At 44.7% G+C, this 19,861-nt stretch overlaps 3 protein-coding genes across 4 annotated transcripts; 2 read left to right on the plus strand and 1 right to left on the minus strand.

The window, feature by feature from the left end:
* Window positions 1-1,739: 1,739 nt before the first annotated feature.
* LOC117588360 lies at window positions 1,740-2,888 on the minus strand. The gene is made up of 3 exons (XM_034279575.1): window positions 2,206-2,888; window positions 1,947-2,119; window positions 1,740-1,867 (listed from the first exon to the last, which is right to left on the minus strand). Exons 1-3 carry the CDS (start codon window positions 2,877-2,879, stop codon window positions 1,794-1,796), a joined length of 921 nt encoding a protein of 306 aa, XP_034135466.1. The 5' UTR covers window positions 2,880-2,888; the 3' UTR covers window positions 1,740-1,793.
* A 2,674-nt stretch (window positions 2,889-5,562) lies between these two features.
* On the plus strand, window positions 5,563-6,638 carry LOC117588693. Its single transcript, XM_034280141.1, has 2 exons — window positions 5,563-5,715; window positions 5,850-6,638. Exons 1-2 carry the CDS (start codon window positions 5,563-5,565, stop codon window positions 6,636-6,638), a joined length of 942 nt encoding a protein of 313 aa, XP_034136032.1.
* Window positions 6,639-9,857: 3,219 nt separating this feature from the next.
* Window positions 9,858-19,346, plus strand: LOC117588521. 2 transcript variants are annotated; one of them, XM_034279875.1, is made up of 3 exons: window positions 10,255-10,333; window positions 18,539-18,740; window positions 19,122-19,346. In XM_034279875.1, exon 2 carries the CDS (start codon window positions 18,541-18,543, stop codon window positions 18,661-18,663), a length of 123 nt encoding a protein of 40 aa, XP_034135766.1. In that variant the 5' UTR covers window positions 10,255-10,333; window positions 18,539-18,540; the 3' UTR covers window positions 18,664-18,740; window positions 19,122-19,346. The 2 variants fall into 2 exon arrangements, 1 of the variants encoding a protein (XP_034135766.1); XR_004574143.1 differs by lacking the exons at window positions 10,255-10,333; window positions 19,122-19,346 and adding an exon at window positions 9,858-10,184 and having other exon boundaries at window positions 18,539-18,672.
* The last annotated feature ends 515 nt before the right edge of the window (window positions 19,347-19,861 follow it).

Genomic DNA, 19,861 nt, shown 5'->3' on the forward strand with positions numbered 1-19,861 from the left:
GACACGAAACGGATATACGAGCTGACAGCAGCAACAGCAATGAGAACCGGAAAGGGTTTGCCCTCGAGACTCTTAAATAATTGCACATAAATGGGCCAAGACATTGATGTTACTGCTACAACACTCTCCACGCTCCACGCTCCACTCTCCCTCTGCCCACTCTGCCCACTCTCTCTCTCTCTTACTCTCTCTCTCTGACTTAAATTCGTTGCCTAATTTACAGTAAATGGTGCGGAACCGTTCCATCTGATATGCTACCGAAAATGGAAACTTATGCGGAGATTTCGCTGAATTTTGAACATGTATTTGCGGAATCGATTTGGTTCAAATTTATCCCAAATAAAATACAGCAGATTCATAGATCTCTGCCGCAGAGAGAGGGATTCTTCCAAGAGAGTTTTTCGCTCTTTGAGCGTGCTCTTTCCATGAATTTCGTTTTTTTTCCAAGAAAGAAATTCCACGAGGGACTCGTGGAATGATCCATTGAAAGCATCTTTTAAATACATACTTATTCAGTGGCAATCATGAGAATCGGGGGACGTACATACATCTACATATGTATGTATGTATTGCTGTGCTCATAAAAGAGGAGCAAACAAGACTTTAAATAATCATAACCCAAGACCCAAAAAACTTTGCACAGCTGCCAACAGGCTGACGCCCAAGGAGCAGGAAAACTTTTGCGGCATAAACAACAAACAACGAGTGCCACAATGGATGGGGCAGCAGCAGGAAGCAGGCAGGGCAGCGGGTTGAAAGCCATAAACTACAATTGAAAGAAACAACAAAGCGGCAGCAGCGGCAGCATCAGAAACATCAGAGGCGAGCCAGCAGCAACGGCATTGGGCACTAAGCAAAAAGGGATATAAATAAATAAATAAATACATATGCAAAAATGCGAAAAGGATTGGGCAACAGAACACTGAGATACTCGGCACTTTGATATGCATCTAAATGGCATCATCAGGAGCAGCATCATCNNNCGGGATGGGGTCGGAGACGCCAAATGTGACAGCAGAAAGAAGAACAACAACAGAAACATATTCCAAAGATGGCAATCAGCATCGGTGCGATTGAGAAAGCAACAGCAAATAGAATAACACTCAAACGAGAAACCCGAAAACAACAATCCAAAACGGAACCCAGGACATTCAAAGTGCCAAGAAGCGAGCTGGTGTCTCGTGTCCAGCAATCAAAACGACATCATGACAAAGTCCATATACCCTTGAGAACTCGTAGACATCAACAGCTTTACCATGCACCATTTACCTACCTATAGCTACCTATTCCTGTCAAAGGTTTTGTCTCATTTTCAGACTTTTTCGAAAACTAATCGTAAATTAATTCTTGTAATATTAACCCGATCTGCAGGACTATGTCACAAAGACACAAAGTCAATATGCAAATTCGAATGCCTTCAGAAAGGGTATGCTGGAAATAAGAGCTAACGGAAAAAACAGCAAATCATTTTGCGGGCATTACATTTTATTCGCCATTCATTGTTTGCCGTGGCCATAGCCAAGAAGCGAACAGTGGGACGAAATATGCAATGAACTAACTGAGGAATCATCTTTCTTGAGTTTCATTTGATTTAATGTCAGCTCCCACATGATCGGTTGGGCTTTACTGATTCTCCGTGCAGCTCCAGCTCGAATTAAATAATTATTCATAATTTCTAAACACAATTTATTTAGCAAAAAAAAAAAAAAAAAATATATTATATGATAGATGATTCCTATGTATTTCCGACCACTGTGCATCGCGCATTTTAGAATCCTTCAACTCATTCCTGCTCACATATTGGACGCTTTTGTGGCTTTGTAATGCAAATGTTTGGGCAACCCTGGCTGCTGATAGTTTTGCTCAACTGAAGAGGGGAATGAAAATAGACAATGACAATGATGGCTGATTTGGGTAGCTGGAGTTGGGGCTGGAGCTGAACTCACTCTTGTAGACATTGTAGCCACGCTCATCGGCAATGAAGTACTGAGTTTGTATCAGATTGCGTCGTCCAGCGATGGGCACCGAGTTGTAGCCCTCCTGCACATTGATCTGCCGTTCGCCCACTCGCTTCGTGTAAAGTTTCTTATAGTTCGCCATGCCGTTGCTCAGCACTAATCTGTGGAAACGAATTTAATATTTTGTGTACCACTCTCGCTTTCTCTCTGTGTATGGTGGAGTGTTATTGGGGGGGCGGGGGCTTACTTGTACTCTTCGGTTCCATTGGGGTGTATGACGTGATAATTTTCAACAACATAAGTGGGCGTTGGTGTGGTTGTGCCAGTGGGATCTATGGGCCTGGGACGTGAAGTGGTTGCAGATATTGCCGGTGGTCTTACTGCTGGTGCTTCTTCGTCCAAGAAATAATCAAGATTTTCCTCTTCAAAGTCCATTTGCGGAAATACAACCAATTGATCCTCATACAATGGCCACATTGTTGTTGTGGTTGGTGTTGTTGTTGTCGAGGTTGTTGTTGTTGCTGCTGTTGTTGTTGTTGCTGCTGTTGTTGTGGTTGTACTTTCCTCTAGCGGATTGAAGTCATCACCATCCTCAGTGTCACTGGGCCAAACAACCAATTGCAATTCATAGATGGGCTGACTATCGGAGGTCTTCAAGTGACGCTGTAGCTGGTCCGTATTATTAGCAGTGCTACTTGCCCCAGACTGCTCCGCCACCTCATCGTTGCAGCCTAACGAGTCTATTGTCGCCGCATCGAGAGTCAATTTACAGTCGATGCGTTGCCTGTCCATCTCGAGTGTGGTGCCTTGTGGGTCCACCTCCTCCTCGACTGGTGCTGCCTGGACAGAGCTCTTGGCCAGGATTAGTGTCGCCAGCAGGATGGCCAGTGGCATTGCGAGCCGCATTCTGTTTAATGTCATGACTGTGGGCACTTTCCTTTGCCGTCTCTCGCTGCCAAAAGGCTCAGACTTGTATTTATACGAATCGAAAAAGCTTCACTCTGATTCTCAGACTGCATCGGCAACTGAAACTGCAACTGCAGCATCGACTGCATCATCGATTTAATCATCAGCACTTTAGACACCAGAAACATTTTATTCTTTCATTGTTACAATACCGTTATGCGGCCAGCGGAGCGAAGAAATGGGAACAGAAAACGAAACAGCCAACGGCATGAAAGAGGATCAAAGTAAGCTTCGCCCCTGCTTCTGCTTAACCCTTCCGTGGGTCGCTGGGTCACATGCATTCCCCACGCTCAGTCAGTTTATTCTCATAGGAATTGTGTATTAATTGTAGCATAATAAGATATACCTTAAGCCAGATTAATATTAAGATCTTCAGAGTTCAGAAACTATAGCTTCTTGTTATAATTATGCATTTTGTTTATTTTTATTTGACACACTTTGCACGCATGGCCTGTGCGCGGGTTAAAATGCATTTTACAATTCTGAAAGATGATGAAAATCACCCAATAAAGATGTGAGAGAGCGGCTCAGGTGGAGGATTGTTATAAAGTGTGTGTGTGTGTGTGTGTGTGGGTGTTTCTCCGTGTTGATGAAAGTTCATTGAGGGGGAGGGGGATCTTATCAGATTTTTACGATTGCTCGCCACAAAGGCACAAGAGGCAGAGAGAGAGAGAGAGAGAGAGAGAGAGAGAGAGAGAAGAGAGAAGAGAGATAAATACCAACCAAAGACACTTATTTTTGCATTCCTTATGATATGACCCTTCACCTTCTTTCTGTTGGTCAAAATCCCTGTCAAAGGGATTCATTATTTGTCCTATTTCATTCTAGATTTTTATTTATTGCTCTCCCATTTAAGTTTTTTCCTCTTTTTTGTTTGGTCATTTGAAGTACATCATTTATAATGAGATTTTCCAAGTTGAACAAAATACGAGTACTTTCTAGCTGGCTTGAGAGCGGGGGCGGTGGTGGTCGGTCGCAGCTGCAGTGCAATTCGCGGAGCCAACGCTGGCATTGGCTCTGCCTCTGCCTTTGCCGTTGCCGTTGATGATGATGATGATGACGCAGCAGCGGGCAACGGGAACTGCAACGGGAATGGGAACGCGTGGTGAAGCGATAGAATGGGAACGGGACAGACGAGGATGAAGCTCTTCTGATGCCTCGCACTTTTTCAAGTGCAAGAGTTTGATGCGGATCAAATCCAAGGGAATATTTATGGCCATTAATTGTTATATATATTTATTATTATAATTGTTAAATATAAATATAATATAATATATTCCGCTTGGATTTAGCTTTTTTGTCATGATGGTTTTATGTTCTGTGCAAATCGTTGAGCATTTAGGGTATCCCTTGGTCGTGTCATGGCCCACTTTGTTCCTGTCTCTGATTGCTCCTCTTCCTCTACTTTCTTCGTTTATCTCGCGCTTCCCGCTGCATCTGCTTGTGTGCTCGCTGCCCCCCGTGTGTCATAAAAGACACTTTATTTTGAGAGATATTTTAAAGCTTTATGTTTTTGGAGACCGGTTCGAAGCCTCTTCCCGCTTAGCGCTTTGCCAAACTGCATTTGAATGCAATCCCCCACCTCCCATTTGCCGGTATTTTCCGGTTTGATTTTTGTTTGGCCTTTTCAAGGGCGTGCAGCAATATCAATTTGTAACGAGCATTTCTAATTCAATTTCTATTTAACTGAAGAAACGCCAAAGCCAAAGCCAAACTGAGCTGAGCGGGAGGGGGGTCTTTAATGTGCAATTTGTCAAAAACTTTTTTGATTTATGAGTCCACAACGGCAGCGGCGGCAACAGCAAGCGGCTGTCAAACAAGTTGTCCCAGTCCATTTCCCTCGACCAGTCGACCACTCCGCAACCCCGCTTGGAAGCAAAGAAAATTGAAAATCTTTCACACAAATTTCCATGCAAGCGAAACATTTTCCACCCACACCCCAGCCCTTGAACGTTTCCCTTGCTCCTTGCTATTTTCCTCTTTTTTTTTTTTTTGTATTTTTGGCTACAAGTTTAATTTGATTTGATTTTTCGGTGAATGCCGCTGGACATGCCACCCCCCCCCAAGGCAATTTGTCAAGCATATGTACATGGATTTATGTACATGTATTTATGCTGAGTAGCTTAGTCCAACTTAATTCCCATGCTTTAAAAATATTCTCTTAAAAAATACAATTAATTTAGCAGTTAAATGAAGCCTCCAATAAGTCAATAAACAATTTGAAACTATAAAAAATAAATTAAATAAATAAAGGGAACACACAAAAGAAACTTAATTATAGATTAAATATTTTATTAATGGAAGAAGCAGGACGGGTACAGGGTCTGAAACTGAACATTTATATTATGATTATTATGATTAAGCCAACTTATTGGCAGCTCTAAATATATCCAAGAGCTGCACAGCACTCGATATTAAAATTTGACCCAGTTCGGGGCTGGAGCACTTCCAGAACTCGCTCAAGAACAATTAAAATTCGGCCTGAAGCAGGTTGCACTCCAATCACACCCTGGCAAATCTCTTGCCAAAGAAATCATATTTAAGAAGACTCCGAATCGAGACTGAGATCAGAGCGAAGTCGACAGCAAAAGATTAACCCTCGAGAGCTGACTATCAAATCAAGGATACACAGGACATCATGGAAGTTGCAATGAGTTTGAGATTCCTTATACTGATGGCGGTTATCTTGTGTGTGGCCATGGCACAGGTGGCAACAACAGAGAAGCCCAAGGGATCCACCACCACGGGGAAGCCAATGAAGGCCACAGATCGTCGCGACAAGCGTCAATTGGTAAGTGCAGAAAGGATCGGGAGATCGCGCTGGAAACTGGGAGGGGGGGAGCACTATCTATCTACCATAAGTACATTCCGAATATATTCTTGTGCCATCCGTAGTACATTCCCTGGTTTGCTTCTCCCTTGCAGGGCAACACTGCCGCCAGCAGTGGCAGCAACTTTCCCATTTTCTACGACGGCGTCGGTGTGAATCCTCCGCTGCAGCAGCTGCCCCCGCTCCAGCCATTGCCACTGCCACTGCCACTGCCACCGCTGCAGCAGTTGCAACCGGGCCAGGGCCAGGGCCAGGGCCAGGGCCAGACACAGTCGAGCTGGCTGCCCAATTTCGGACAAAACTTTGGCCAGAATCTGCCCATCATTGGCACGCTGGTCGGTGGGCTGCCGAATCTCATCAGCAGCCTGGGTCTGGGCAACCTCAACGGCGGCTTCGGCAATCTGGGCGGCCTCAATCTCGGCCAACTTGGCCTGGGCGGCCTGACCCCAGTGGTAGCGGCACCTGTGCCCGTGCCCGTGCCCATCACACCCAATCAGCAGTGTCCGCTCACCCAGAAGCTCAGCTGTCGCTGCGAGCCGCTCCTCCAGCTGCCCGGCCAGAAGCTCAGCTCTCAGCTGCGCGGACCACAAGCCCAGTCCCAGTCGCAGTCGCAGTCGCAGCTGGTGCAGATCCTCAGGCAGAATGTGCGCCGCAATGAGGACGGATCGCAGGAGCTGCGCGTTGTCCTGAGCAGCGGACATGTGCTCTATCAGCGGACGGCAAAGGACCTCGGCCAGAGCGGCCACTTTGCCATGAGGCTGCCGTCGGGGCGTTTCTTCAACATTTTCTACAGTGTCAACGAGAAGGAGTACACGGTGCGAGCAGACGTCAAGGATGCGCCACCCAGCTCCGACCTTGATGAGGAGCTCACCGGACAGATCTAAAAGAAAAGAAACTTGCCCCAAAAAGTGTACAAAATTTGTTTGAGTTGAACTATAAATAGCAACAAATAAACGGCACAACAATGAAAGACATTTTGGGGAAATTGCACCGCTGGGAATGGAAGTTGGCACCAAGACAGACATTTATGGAGCGGAGGCAGGAGCAGGAGCCTGCAAGGACCTGCAAGCATGTTCTTTTTATTGCCGCAGTTGGTGTCGAAACTTTGTCAGCGAAACCCTTCAGCTGGCACGCTAATCTGCAGCTCCTTAATGTGTAATAACAGCAGGCAGAATGGGTGGCTGCCACCAGTTGAACCTTCCTAGACAGACCAAGTCTGCGATTGGTTGAATGGCAGTCAAGCAGTAAAAGCCAGAGAGCTGAGCTACAGCCAGGAGGCCCAGCAGAAGGACTGCAATGAGCCGGCAAAGCTGCAGGAAGACATACCCGAAAGCCCTTGCCAGGCTCCACATGCTCGGCGGGACTTGCTCCTGGGCACAGCCGGATGGAACTCGAGCTTGATGGCACACTCTCCACTCTATCACGGGAATATCATCCGAAGCATCTTTGGTTTGCCTGCAAAAAATAAATGCTCTGAAGGAGCTGTTGAGAGTGTTGCCCGTTTGGGTCATGGATTACTAGGGGGAGGGCTCCGGTAACTAATGCCCAACTGTGGCAGGTCAGGGCACAAGCACATTGCTCGCTGCAATCATAAATGGAGCACCATGGGCACAGGACACCGGACACAGGACCCTCTGCATGCTGCACTCGTCAAGCTTCAAACTTTTCAAACTCCATCAAACTCCGCACCCCTTCCCGACCAATCGACAGGCCACTTCCGCCTCATTGGTTATGCCAATTGGGGGGAAAAAAACTGCCAGGCAGGCAGCAACAATTGAAACTGCGAGACAGGGGGGGGGCTTGCTCCATGGAACTTTCAGCCACAACCCTGTGGGGCAGCGGTAATTACATATTACCCGATGACTGCCATTAAATGCCCCCTGAATGACCAATCCCACAGTGGGCGCTGCTTAAAGCTGTGCCACAAAAACGTAACTTTAAGTGTTGCCGAGCTGCGGCACGCATCATTAAATTGCAGCCAGGAGCCAGCAGCCAGCAGCCAGCATCCATTAGCAGATGTGAACAGACGGCAGCAGACGGGGCCACAGACAGACACAGAGACTCGTCGCAACCGCAGAGCCATGTGAGTGAGCAGCGAGGCTCGTGACTGGACCAGACACTGCTGCTCTGATCTGGTCTACCTGGTGCTGCTGGATGACCCATGCCAGTCGTGACTGGCTCACAAAAACTGCCGCATTGTGTGGCCAGAAAGCGAAACCACAAACTGCAGCAAGCGCAGAGCGCAGAGCGGCGAGCAGAAACTCTATGGCCAAAGGATGCGACTGGAGTGTGTGGCAGGCAGCGAGGAAATGATTCAAATGTATTAGCCAGAATTCAGTTGGTTGCATTTGGCTTTGGCACATTTCAACAGCAAACAAACCGCCGACAAATGCGAAGGGAAAATATTACCGAAAATGGCAGGAAAATGCTTTGGGATTAGGTGTTTTTTTTCTGCTACTAATGAGTAGCCCTTTTGAGGGCAGCTTTCTCCTTGAGCTGTTTAGCGTCTAAGTCCGCCAATCCTGGATGCAGCGGATCCAGGGAGATCCAATGAGGCCGAACAGCAGCCACTTGTGGAGTCTGTCCAAGTATTCCCTACTAGTTTTTTTCTTATGGCTATATACAATTAGGATCTTTGTGGACATTTGCATTACGACCAGTGTGTCGCAACGTTTTTGATTCGTAATTGGAAAGTTCCTCCAAAATTGGCAACATTCATAATAAGAATTATCAAATGACCATTCCGTGTCACGGGTCCAACTCGCTGGACTTACCCATGCTTGGCAGTAAGATCACAGGAAGTTTGAGCGAGGAGAAAGTCGCAAGAAAATATTATTGTGTCAGTTGTGTGCTTTGAACCCGAAGAATCAGCTAAAAGTCAAATAGTTGAGATTCCGTTTGAATTCCGCTGCCGCCATCTATGGGGTTAAGCTGGAAACATCACAAAAGCGCTCTCTATACCTCATGTTCTGCTTTGCCTGTTCGTTATAGCACTAACCATAAACTATATATTGTATGGTTGGGGTTATAGCTAGTCGTCCTTACCTTTCGGCCGCATTTTTTCCATAAACATGAAAGTTCGAACGTGCCTGCTGCCGCCACCTGGCAGCTGTTCTTATACTTAATATTTGCTCACAACGTTTGAGCGGATTTATGAAGGTTGGTGTGTTTACATTCTTGCCGACAATTAGCTAACCTATAAACAAATATTTTATGTGCTGAGAGTAATTGTTGCCTATTACAAACGAATTTCAAATTTATAAATGTGTATGTATTTACATATTTATATACATATTAACCAAAAACAATTTCCCTGAATTGCATTCCCCCAACGCTTTATTTCAAGCAGATTCAGTATTTTTTTTACACAACATTTAGCCAGAGCGGTTTTGGTATATTTTTAGAGTATTTTTGTGCTCATATTTCAAACGCAAAAATGAGTCAAAGTTCGGAGCTATAATATTTTTGGTATATTTCTGGGGTATTTTAGTGCTCATTTCTGAAATTTTCTGAAAGTGATTGTGAAAGCTCGCTAATTTACAAAAATTAAAATAAAAATGAGTAGCTTAATACAAAATAAATGTACATACACCATTTAAGTATAGAAAATCTCCAAAAATAATACAAAAACAACATAAAATAAAGAAAACCCCTTTCGTCGTTGATTAGTTAGACGATAATGATGATTTTTCCAACATTTCTGATTTTCTTTTGCCAAAGGAAGAAACCCAATAATAATATACAAATAAAAGAACTAAAATCACAATCACACTCAGAATCACAAATTTAAACTCGTTTGTTGTTCTTATGCGCGCGCGACATGTAGCAAACATGTAGCTACTTTGTAAAACATAAAGTTACTTTTTTTACCTTTCTTTGTTTAACACCTAATTTATATCCAATCCAATAAAAAGCATTAATATAATTAGCTAAATTGATTCTTTGATTGGATAAAATGATTGTTTCAGTGTTAAAAGTCTTCGCAAGCTCGTAATTTAAAATAGAACATCAAAATCGAGTGAAATGATTTAAGATTTGGGGTATATTTTGACAATTGTATGGTATATTTCTGTATATTTTTAAGGGTCGCGCGGTACATTTGCTCGATAAATCAGAGGTCACACTAATGCAGATTCATAATACAAAAAAAAAGATAGTCAGCTGTTCGTTTTCCGACTTTACCTTTACAAATACACCTAGCGTGCGGACGTGTACTCCTCGACTTCTGCAACATACGTGTAATTTTTTTTTTGTCGCACGCACAATTTGCAATCAGTTGATTCTACGAGTGCGCGAATCCAAGCGGCGTTCAGTACAGCTGCAGTGCACCTGTGCCTGTGTGTTCGGCTCGTGTTTAAGTGTGAGTGAGTGAAGACTATGCAGATCTGAAACGGTGGTTCAACAGCCGTGAAGGAGGAGGAGGAGAAAGAGTAAGCGCACAACAACAAAATACAACAAGTGCAAACAACGCGCGGACTTCTTCCTCTGTTGGCGGTTAGCTGCTGTAGCAGTTTAAGCAGGCAGGCATGTTGTTGTTGCTAAAACATTAATAGCGGCACACGGCCCAACGGCATATCGAGTAAATACATTGTATATTTAATACCAATGCAACACATATTCCACACACACACACACCCCCCCCCCCCCCCCCCCCCCCCCCCCCCCCCCCCCCCTCGGTCATCTCTTATCAGGTCATATATTTTAGGCGAAGTCACTGCTTTTCGCCTTTGCTGCTGTTTGGATGGGCATGGGCAAGGGAGAATGGCAAAGGGAGAGCCAACCTTTCGGTTCGTTCTCTTCTGCCATTTGCCATTCCTCCTCCTCCATCCTGCTCCTCGTCCTCTTGCTCCCTGCTGCTGCTGCTTCTGCGGTTTTTTGTCGCTTTGCTTTCTGCCGCCTGCAGGCCGCATAATGAGGGTGCTTCAATTTCAATGCATTTCGCCTCTCGCGCGCTCTTTTCTCTCTGCCTTCTTTTTGTTGTTGTTCGTCGTGATGTTTTTGCTGTTGTTGTGTGTTCTTTTCCTATGGTGGCAGGCACATGCATGTGCATGAGAATCTGCTGCTTTGGTTCCGCGGAGTGTCTCCTCTATGTTCGAGTGCTTGGAAGGGAGTCTGCGATTTGAAACTGCGAGCCTGGCTGGAAGGGGGCGCTTCATTTGTTCGTCCTTGCCCCCCACCCACGCATTCATATGCACAACCTCCCACGCACACATAACCATCCCCCACCCCGTCTGTCTTTGGGCTATATTTTCGTTTTATTTTGTCAAAGTTTGTTGCACTTTTCGCATCCTGTCAACCCAGACCAGACCAGACCAGCCGAGCACCAGAACCAGCACCACCCTATCGCCCACAGTGCACCCTTTCCGTGTTTCATTTCCTCTCCATTCCCTCCCAACAGCAACAATTAGTCGCAGCTGCGAAAGAAGGGCACCAAGGCAGCGACGGCAACAGCGACAGCGACGCTGGCGGCAGACAAAAGCCGCCTTGCCATCTTGCAGATCTTTCCCTCCCCCTCTCTAGCGCTGTCTCCGCCTTAGCTTGTGCTACCCTTTCGGCGGGTATGTTCTGTTCGAAAGTTGCTTGCAAAGTCAACATGTACATACAAATGTGCATTACAGGGTACTAACTGCAGCGACCCCTCATGGCCCTGGTGTTCCCTTCTTATTTATGTACACATTTCACTTGGCACTTGTTATATTTACACGCTCCCAACACTTGCACATGCCACACCTTCCCTTACCCCTCTGTTTGTGTGTGTGGCATCATCAGTATGCCAGTTGTCACTTCATCTTTTTAAATGCGCTTCATGGTTTTCAATTTCGGAAAACAAGTGGCCCAAAAGAGCTGCAGAAGTGCCCATATTACATGCCACACAATGCAAGTGCTTCCCCCTTCTCACCCATATGAGAAAAATTCAATTAGTCTCCCACCCAGTTGGATATCAAACTCAATGAAATTCAACTAAATGCAAATTTCGAATGTATCCATTCGAACACAACGCCTCCCCCGTTCCGCTAGCCCTGGCAACAGTTCAAAAATAAAAAATGAAAAAAAAAAACAAAAGAAAAGAAAGAACTCCAATCCGAAAGTTCCGGCCAAGTCTTTGAGACGGTGTAAAATCATTATTCGTCACGCTCTTTCGTCCGAAAGAGCCCTGGCCCTGCTTGAGGGAGGCGTAACGGTCAACAGCGAGCGGTAAACGTGTTCTCACGGAGAGCGAGAGAGAGAGAGAGAGAGAGAGTTCTGGAAAAAATACAAAAAATATACTCTGAAAGTTGCACAATTCCAGACTTATTCCCCAAAAAAAGATCCTTCCTTCTGGTTCTCTCTCTTTCGTTATCTGATTCAAGCACAGCCCTTGACCTACCTGTTGTTTTCTGTAGCAAATGATTCCCACCCCCACGTTCAGTCAATTAACGGCATTTTGTGGGAAGGTGGAGAGGAGATGGGAATACAAAAGAAAAACACATTCTATTTCTGGTGTTCCTTCGGCAAACAACTCTTTTTTGAGTTCAAAATTTTCAGTGACTTTTTTCTAATATTCAACATAAACTGAAGCACCTGGTCAATGCGGACTCATCGTCTGCGACCAACCAATATCGCCATAGCGATTAAATAGCAAAAATAAAATAAAAACAAACAAAGCTAATGAAAACAATAATAAATTGTGGACTCGACGCGAAGGGAAAATATTACGCATCTATCATAATTCCACTCATATTACCGTGGCTATCAGCACTTTTTCATCATTCACTCAAATCGCTTCCCATTACAGGATGGAAAAGTACATAAAGCGAAATGAATATCAAATATTAAAGGGAAATACGCAACGTTAGCTGTTTGGGCCACCCAAAAAAAAAAAAAACAATAAAACCAAAAAATAAACAAAAAATGTGAACAATTTTGATGGCCTCCAAAGCGCAGGCAACTTTTTGCTCCCCCTTCACCGCCAAGCAATTGCACAAATTGGCCCCAACGCGAAGGAAATGCAAAGGAAACTCCTTGCCTCCATTAAAAGTTGGCCCATTTGGAATCGGTTTCATCGTTTTTTTCCCACCATGCCACCACGCCACAAAATCTTCTCCCAAAAGAGAAGTTTTAATGGTCTTTCCTTGAGTCCGTCACCTCCGTTACCCCTTCCTTCAGTGGCTCGAAATTTTGTCTTCTGTACACGTAAGACCTGTCGCTCTCTTCCACTCTCTCTCCCTCTCTGTAGCCTTTCTTCTGCACCAAGAGAGACAGCGAGAGAGAGAGAGAGAGAGCGAGTTAAAATTGTAAATCAAAACAAAAGTGCAAAAATTTTAGCATGCTTATCAATTTATGGCATTCGTCCCCGTCCCCGTCCCCGTCCCCCTCCCCGTCGCTGGCCAGATCCAACACGCCCCTGCAGTCGGTTCGTCACATGGGCACCGACAGGCCACAGCAGAGGAAACTTTGTTGCCAATTTGCATACAATGCACTTTTTTTGCAGTTAACATTTTCCACTTGACAGTTTGTTACATTTTGTGCATCTTTTTTTTAATATTCTTTTATTTTTAATAGTCTGCCAGCCCTACAAAAAAGTATGGGCTGCACGTTAACTGATAAACTGAGGAACGTCAAGGTTGTAATATGATTTATTTATTTGAAGTTAGATAATTGTTATTTAAACTAATTCCAACAGCCTTCACGTTGGCCCTTTTCTGCCTTTGGTATTCGTGTTTATCTGTACAGAAATGATTATTGAACATTATTTTCACAGTAGGTCCTAGTAAAAGGTATTCCCAAAGTCGCAAGGATCATCCATATTCTTGTTGTGGGAGTGTCCCGTATTCGACACACATTTAGTTGGAAAAGTTTTGATGTTGCACAATTTCAAAGTCATTCATTCATTCGATTGTTTTCCTATGCCCCTCTGCCCCCACCGACCAGCGGCTCCGGCTCTCAATCGATGCCACATCCAAAAGAAAACAAACGAAGCGACCCTCCCGCAGCACCCATCTCTCTGTTTCTATCTGTCTCTCTCTGTGTCACTTTTGTTGCTTTAATCGCGCAATATTTTGGGTTCAATGACTTGAAGCATTTGTTTTATATCGTATCGCATCTTTCGCTTCTCTCTGCTCTGCTCTGCTCTGCTCTGGGGAGTGTTAATTACTTTTTCCTTTATTTTGTTGTTCTTGTTTTAATTGTCACTTTTAATCGGGGCAGATCGAACGCAGGGCCCTAAAGTGACTTCGCCCAAAGGCTGTGACTGGCTGCTTGATACAAAACAATTTTGATTGGTCTGCCAAGCGTGCGTGTCGTCGTTAATAGGCAGCTTTTAAGCTATATTGTTGGTGTTGTGTGGCCCTAATTATGTTATAAGCCCTCCCCACATTGGTTCATTAGTTTCTGGAGTGTGTAATGACAGCACAAAGCCAGGGGCACCTCTCCTAAAGCTTATACATGTATACAAATGTATAAAAAGGATCGAAGAGTATAGGGATATAGGGCTTCTTCTTTTGAGGAAGGGCAATCGCGACTCGCGGTGCATTTCGTTTATGGGAAATTGTATACACCATGGCTCTATACCCATTTTTGTGTTAAATATCAAATAGGGTAAATGGAATTGTCACATCCAGTCAGATCTATGACAAACACAAGGTTCAATGTACCTCTCCGATTCCATTTCCAACAGCTGTACAAAGTCTTCTTTCCGTCTCTTTTTTGTATTTATACAATGCTTGTTTTTATTTATACAGAAGTTGACATAACACAAATTGAATTATAACATTTCTCCAGTTACTCTTTGTCTCATCTTTCTTTCCTGCTTGGTTACTGGCTGCTGCTGCAGCATTCCGTGTATAACGCGATCAGACGTTAACTTTTAATTAACACTTTTTGCTCCACTTGCACGGAGACCGCCGGATGAATGGCTGGATGAGGCATGGGGTGGCTCTAAGCCACGTTTGAGTCTGCCCAGCAGCCCTTGGCTTCTCATTATACACCGCCCGCCCAATGGGCGTAACCAGCTAAGTGGTTGGTGGATGGTGGATGATTTCTAAAGAATCCTTAGAGTTGACTATAATTCTATATAGATTGGATAATCCAGCACTAGAAGATGAAACTGCCCCCAAACCTTCTGCAGAGTGGATGGAGCCTGGTTTTAGGGTATTCTAAGATCCATTGGAATGTCGGTGGCATGGCATTTCTTTCTCTTTCCCTGAGTTTCCATCATCAACCAGCGGCGTTTCGCTTCACTGTGCAAATATGCTGTGGGGGATATTCGCTTCATTGCATCCGTTGGCCCACCGTCGCGTTGCGTTGCGTTGCGTTGCGTTGCGTTCCGGCAAGGGCAAATCCCAAATCCCTGCCACTGGGCCCTCTTCGTGGGCTTAGATAACGCCATAGAACAGCTGCCTAGTACCCTTCCACCCGCTACTGCTGCCTGCATATTGTCTGAAGTAATTTATAATATCATGACGTGACGTGCCTTGTGCTCATGCCGCTGGTTCTGTCTCTGCTTTTGCCTGATAAATGAGCCAAATGTCGCCGTGGAGTCAGTTGGCTAAATAATAAACTCTCTGCGCGGCACAGGGCCACGTTTTCTGTTGCCCCTCGTTCCCTTCCCTGAGCTTAAGCCGCACGGATTTTGTTCTCCGTTTTTTTCTTTGTTTTTTCTTTGTTTTTGCCCGCTTTAGTTTTTAGAATTTTCCATCCAATCATCAACACTTCCTGAAAAAAGCTTGGCTCAACATTATTTATGCAGATTTTCTTTCACATTTACTCCCGCCCCCACCCCCCACTCTTTTTGTGTCTCTCTCTTTGACTGACTCACTTTGGGGCAGACAATGAGACATGGAAGACATGAGACGCATGGAGGCGCAACAAGCGTGTGAACTAGCGCCAGGCTATTCGCGCAGAGTGCCACAGTGCCACCACAGACTAAAAAAAAAAAACAAAAATCGACTGTCTAAAATGATATTTTATATGCCGAAAATCAAAGCATTTTCAGAGCATTTATAGTTGGATAGTTACATCTGAAGATTTATGAAGCCAAAGCCATTTATTTGAAGACATATTTTTTAATGGAATAATTTCCCAAGGCATCTCTAAAATTTGTCTCATAAATGGCCTAATAAATCAATTCCATTCTGTTGTTGCCTTGCATCACCATTTTTAAACCACTTTGCAGCTAAGCCACAGTGGAGTGGAGTTTAGCATCAGCGGAGCGGAGTGGAGTGGAGTGGCCAAAACAAAATGCCATTAAGCTTAAGTTGAGCATAACACGAAAGAACAAAAGCAGCTGAGAAATGCTTGTGGAGAAAAACGCACACAAAAAAAAAAAACAAAAAACATTCATGCATACAGGGAGGGGGTGAGGGTGAGGGTGAGGGTGGGTAGTGGTGTAATAAAAAGCAAAGTCCCATCAAATAAAGTGGGGGAAAAACTCTTCTCTTCGCTCATATGCATAAACAATTTAATATGTCCGTGTGGGCTGGCTGGCGGCTGACTGAATGTTGAGTACAGAGCAAAGGCATATCACAATCAAATGTACACGCTTATTAATTTTTACAAGACTTTAACCGACACTTGGGCTCACACAATCACACAATCAACCAAGAACAAAAAACAAAAAACAAAAAACAACAACTGTTCATAGGGGGGAGGGTGGTTAAGTGGAGCAATGTTTACCCTTTTTGGCAGCAATCCACATGCTCCACCTCCTCCTTGTGGCACCTCTTCAAACAAAAAGTGTAGCCTGCCTCTCGGTATTTTCCCCCATTTGATAGAGCAGTGTCGGGTGAAAGTAGTAAAAAGTGGGTGGTTCGTTGGAGTGTGGAAAGCTGGAAAGGGGGTTTGCTCCAGTAAAAAAAGTTTCGACTGACGAAGGGCCTTCGGGGTAAATATATAAGCCACATTTTGGCATGCAAAATATTGCCAAAAGGAATTTTTATTTTTATACATTTTTGCTGTTAATATCAAAACTTTTCAACATGCGAGCGCATAAGCTAAGAGAGAGAGAGAGAGAAGGAGAGAGAGAGAGAACGAACAAAGGGGAAAATGGGAAGCGGAAGGGCAAAGAACCAAAGAGAAACGGAAGCAAACCCTTGAGGGGTTTGCTGTCATGTGTGTGTGGAAAGCACATTTTTGCATTCCCAGACACACAGACTGCCACGCCCACGCCCACGCCCACGCCCAAAATAACTGCTTGGAATGACCAACAAGTTGGCAGGATCAGATGCCAGCAAGCACACGGACAAGAGACAGACAGGCAGGCGCTCAGACATGCAGACATAGAGCAGGGTTTTGTGAAGAGACTTACATGGGTCGACGCGAAGATACCCGCGATACCAGCTAAGACAGGCAAAGATTTAAACATTCAAATATCAGTTTTAATTTTTATTTTCATATTAAAATGTAACCGAAAGGCTTCATTTTTGGGTGTGCATTCCTTTTGTTGAAATTACTGGGTATAAAACTGAATGTTTAATTGAGAGTAACAGAAGTCCGCGCTGCGTGTGTGTTGGCTCCAACGGCTACAAGGTGAATCATTCGAGAGATGAAAGGAGTGAAAGCTGCCAGAGAGAGGGTGGAGGACGAACTGGTAGAGACGACCGCAGAGGACGACAAATTGCAAGCTTTCTTTCCAAGTTTCTCGTGTCAGGAACAGAGTTTTGAGGTTCAGAAAATTGCATGCGAGTAATGTAAAAAAAATTGAAAAAGAAACACTCACTCGAGAGATGATTTGTGCAAAGTTTTTCATTCTGTGGCTGTTTCGGGGTCAAAAGTTCCAGTTGCAACGGGCTCTTTGTCGGCAAATCGTCAGCAGGAGGAAGGGGGGTTGGAAAAGGGTGCACTGAATGAAATGCTAAATGAATTATGCAAGTTCCGGTGCAATGGAAAAACTTTTATTCCAGAGTACTTACTTACGTTTTCTAAACACGAAAATTGTGTGAGGAAAAATGGAAAATTAAGTGTCTCAGACGGGGAGAGGGATTTGATTTCTAGTCCATTGCTTTGGTCACTTTTCCATGAAGTGAATAATGTTTTCTGTGGGATGTAAATTATACTCTTCGACGGAGTCTTTACTTTAAGAAGGACTCAACTCCTTACCTCCTTCACTGCTGCTCTCTCGTTCGCTTTCTCTTTGGTTGTTATAACTGGAAAAGTTCTGTATTTAAGGGAATTATGCTCGAGCATCTGACACGTCGGCCGCACTCTCGAGAGCTGCCAGGGACTTGGCAGTTGGCAGTTGTGAAGTGCTGCTGCCCCAGCTACGACTGCTACTGAAAGTCTGAGTCTCGTCTCGTCTCTCAACTGGCACTGCCACTGCCACTGCCACTGCCATAGCTTCTCGAGAGTAAGCAAGCGAAGAGCCCCAGTGACGAATGTCCTCTCAGAATTTTACGAGATGCACTCGACACAAGGTACAGTTGAGCGTTCCCCACGTTGTGAGAAGCGTTTCTGCTTCGCAAATTTTCATCACATTTTGTGTTTTATACAGCCAATGTTGAAGGCTCTCCTGATCGAAATTAAGCCGCTTACTTAGGGGAAACAGATTACAGATGTGCTGTTACTCTCCAGTGTGCTGCCCATGGAAACAGCTTGTAAATGTGTTCTGTCTATCCCTCCATCCAGCCATCCATCCCCAGGAGTCACGTTCCCATGTCATACGTGATAGTAGATTTTTAATCAACTAAAGTATGACATGTGACATTGAAAAGAGAAGATTGATATGCAGTCGATAGCCCTTTATACGCATCTGTTTGTGGAATGTTTTGATGTTATTAATAATACCTAATGTTTGATCATCTGCTTGCAGATATGACGGAGGAAATAACTGGCAATTGGAGCTATTACTTGTATATATCGCTAACGCTGGTCCCAGTCTATCTGGCGTTTCGGCTCATCAAGACCCTCGGCTGGCAGCTCTTTGTCAACAACTGAACACACACAGGACAGAGCTCTGCTCCCCATTCCATGCTGTGTTGCATTTACTGCTGCATTCAGGCTGCCAAACAAAGGTGCGTAGTCACTCGAGGTTTCCACACAGATGCAGTCCGGTATTTGGTAGTTGTCGAGCGTTCAGCGTTGAACAGTTTCTAGTGCAGAGGCAGCAGCACCGACTAAGCGCTATCCCGCGGCAAGGACTTAAAAGTGTAATAAATGCCAGTGAATCTTTCTGCTTCTGCATGAGTTCAATATGAAATCAAATCGGTCAAACCAATTGCTTATCTCCAGTAAGACTTTCTTGCCCTTTAATCGTAGCAAAAGAATACCCTGCAGCATCACTTTTAGCCACGATTATAGGGTGTGTACAAGTCATGCCAAAGGAAATCTTTTTTTTTTCACTTAAAAACTATTTAAATATAATTATTTTTCTGTTTTCTTGCTTGCTTTTGCAGTTGAAATACAACAAAATAAATTATAACAGAATGCAATAAGGAAAAGTGGAAGCTAAACAGCAGCAGCACAAAAATCCAAGAGGTAAAACGAGAGCAAAGGAGCTGTGGAGCTGAGGAACTGTGGAGCTGAGGAGTATCACAGGAAAGGAGAGCGATAAAGAAGAGGCCAGCTGCTGGGATTTGTTTGCCCAAGAAGCAGGCGCTGCCTTGGCCAAAAGAAGCAAACAAAAGGCGAGGCAATGCCAAGCAATCAACGTCATAAACAGGAGCAGCAGCAGCAGCAGGAACAGGAACAGGACCAGGACCAGGACCAAAGTGGCCGCCGTAGACGTAGTCATTGCGGTGGCATAACAGAGGAGCAACAGCAGCTACAACAACTGGAGAAACGCAGTCAGCATCAAAACCAGAAACATCTGCTCTAGGGCTCTGCTTTTGCCGCAAAGACCCTAAGACTACTCCTCCGACGCCATCACCTTCTAGAGAGCAAACAGTGAAACAGAAATAGCGAAAGCAAAGCAAAGCCAGAGCCAGAGCCAGAGCCAGAGCAAAACAACTCGCTTTGAGCACTGGGTACGCTGTACGGCTCTGTACATGTCTCAAGAAAACCAATTTACATATTTAAGCTTTGGCCAAACGAACGAGGAGGAGGATAGAGCCAACTAGAAGTCCACTCATTCGTCAATAAAAAGGTAACGGCGACGGCGACGACGTCGACAAGGAGGGGTTCAAGAAAGAGCCAC

Source organism: Drosophila guanche, unplaced genomic scaffold (assembly GCF_900245975.1).
Source record: "Drosophila guanche unplaced genomic scaffold, DGUA_6, whole genome shotgun sequence".
NCBI classification, from domain to species: domain Eukaryota; kingdom Metazoa; phylum Arthropoda; class Insecta; order Diptera; family Drosophilidae; genus Drosophila; species Drosophila guanche.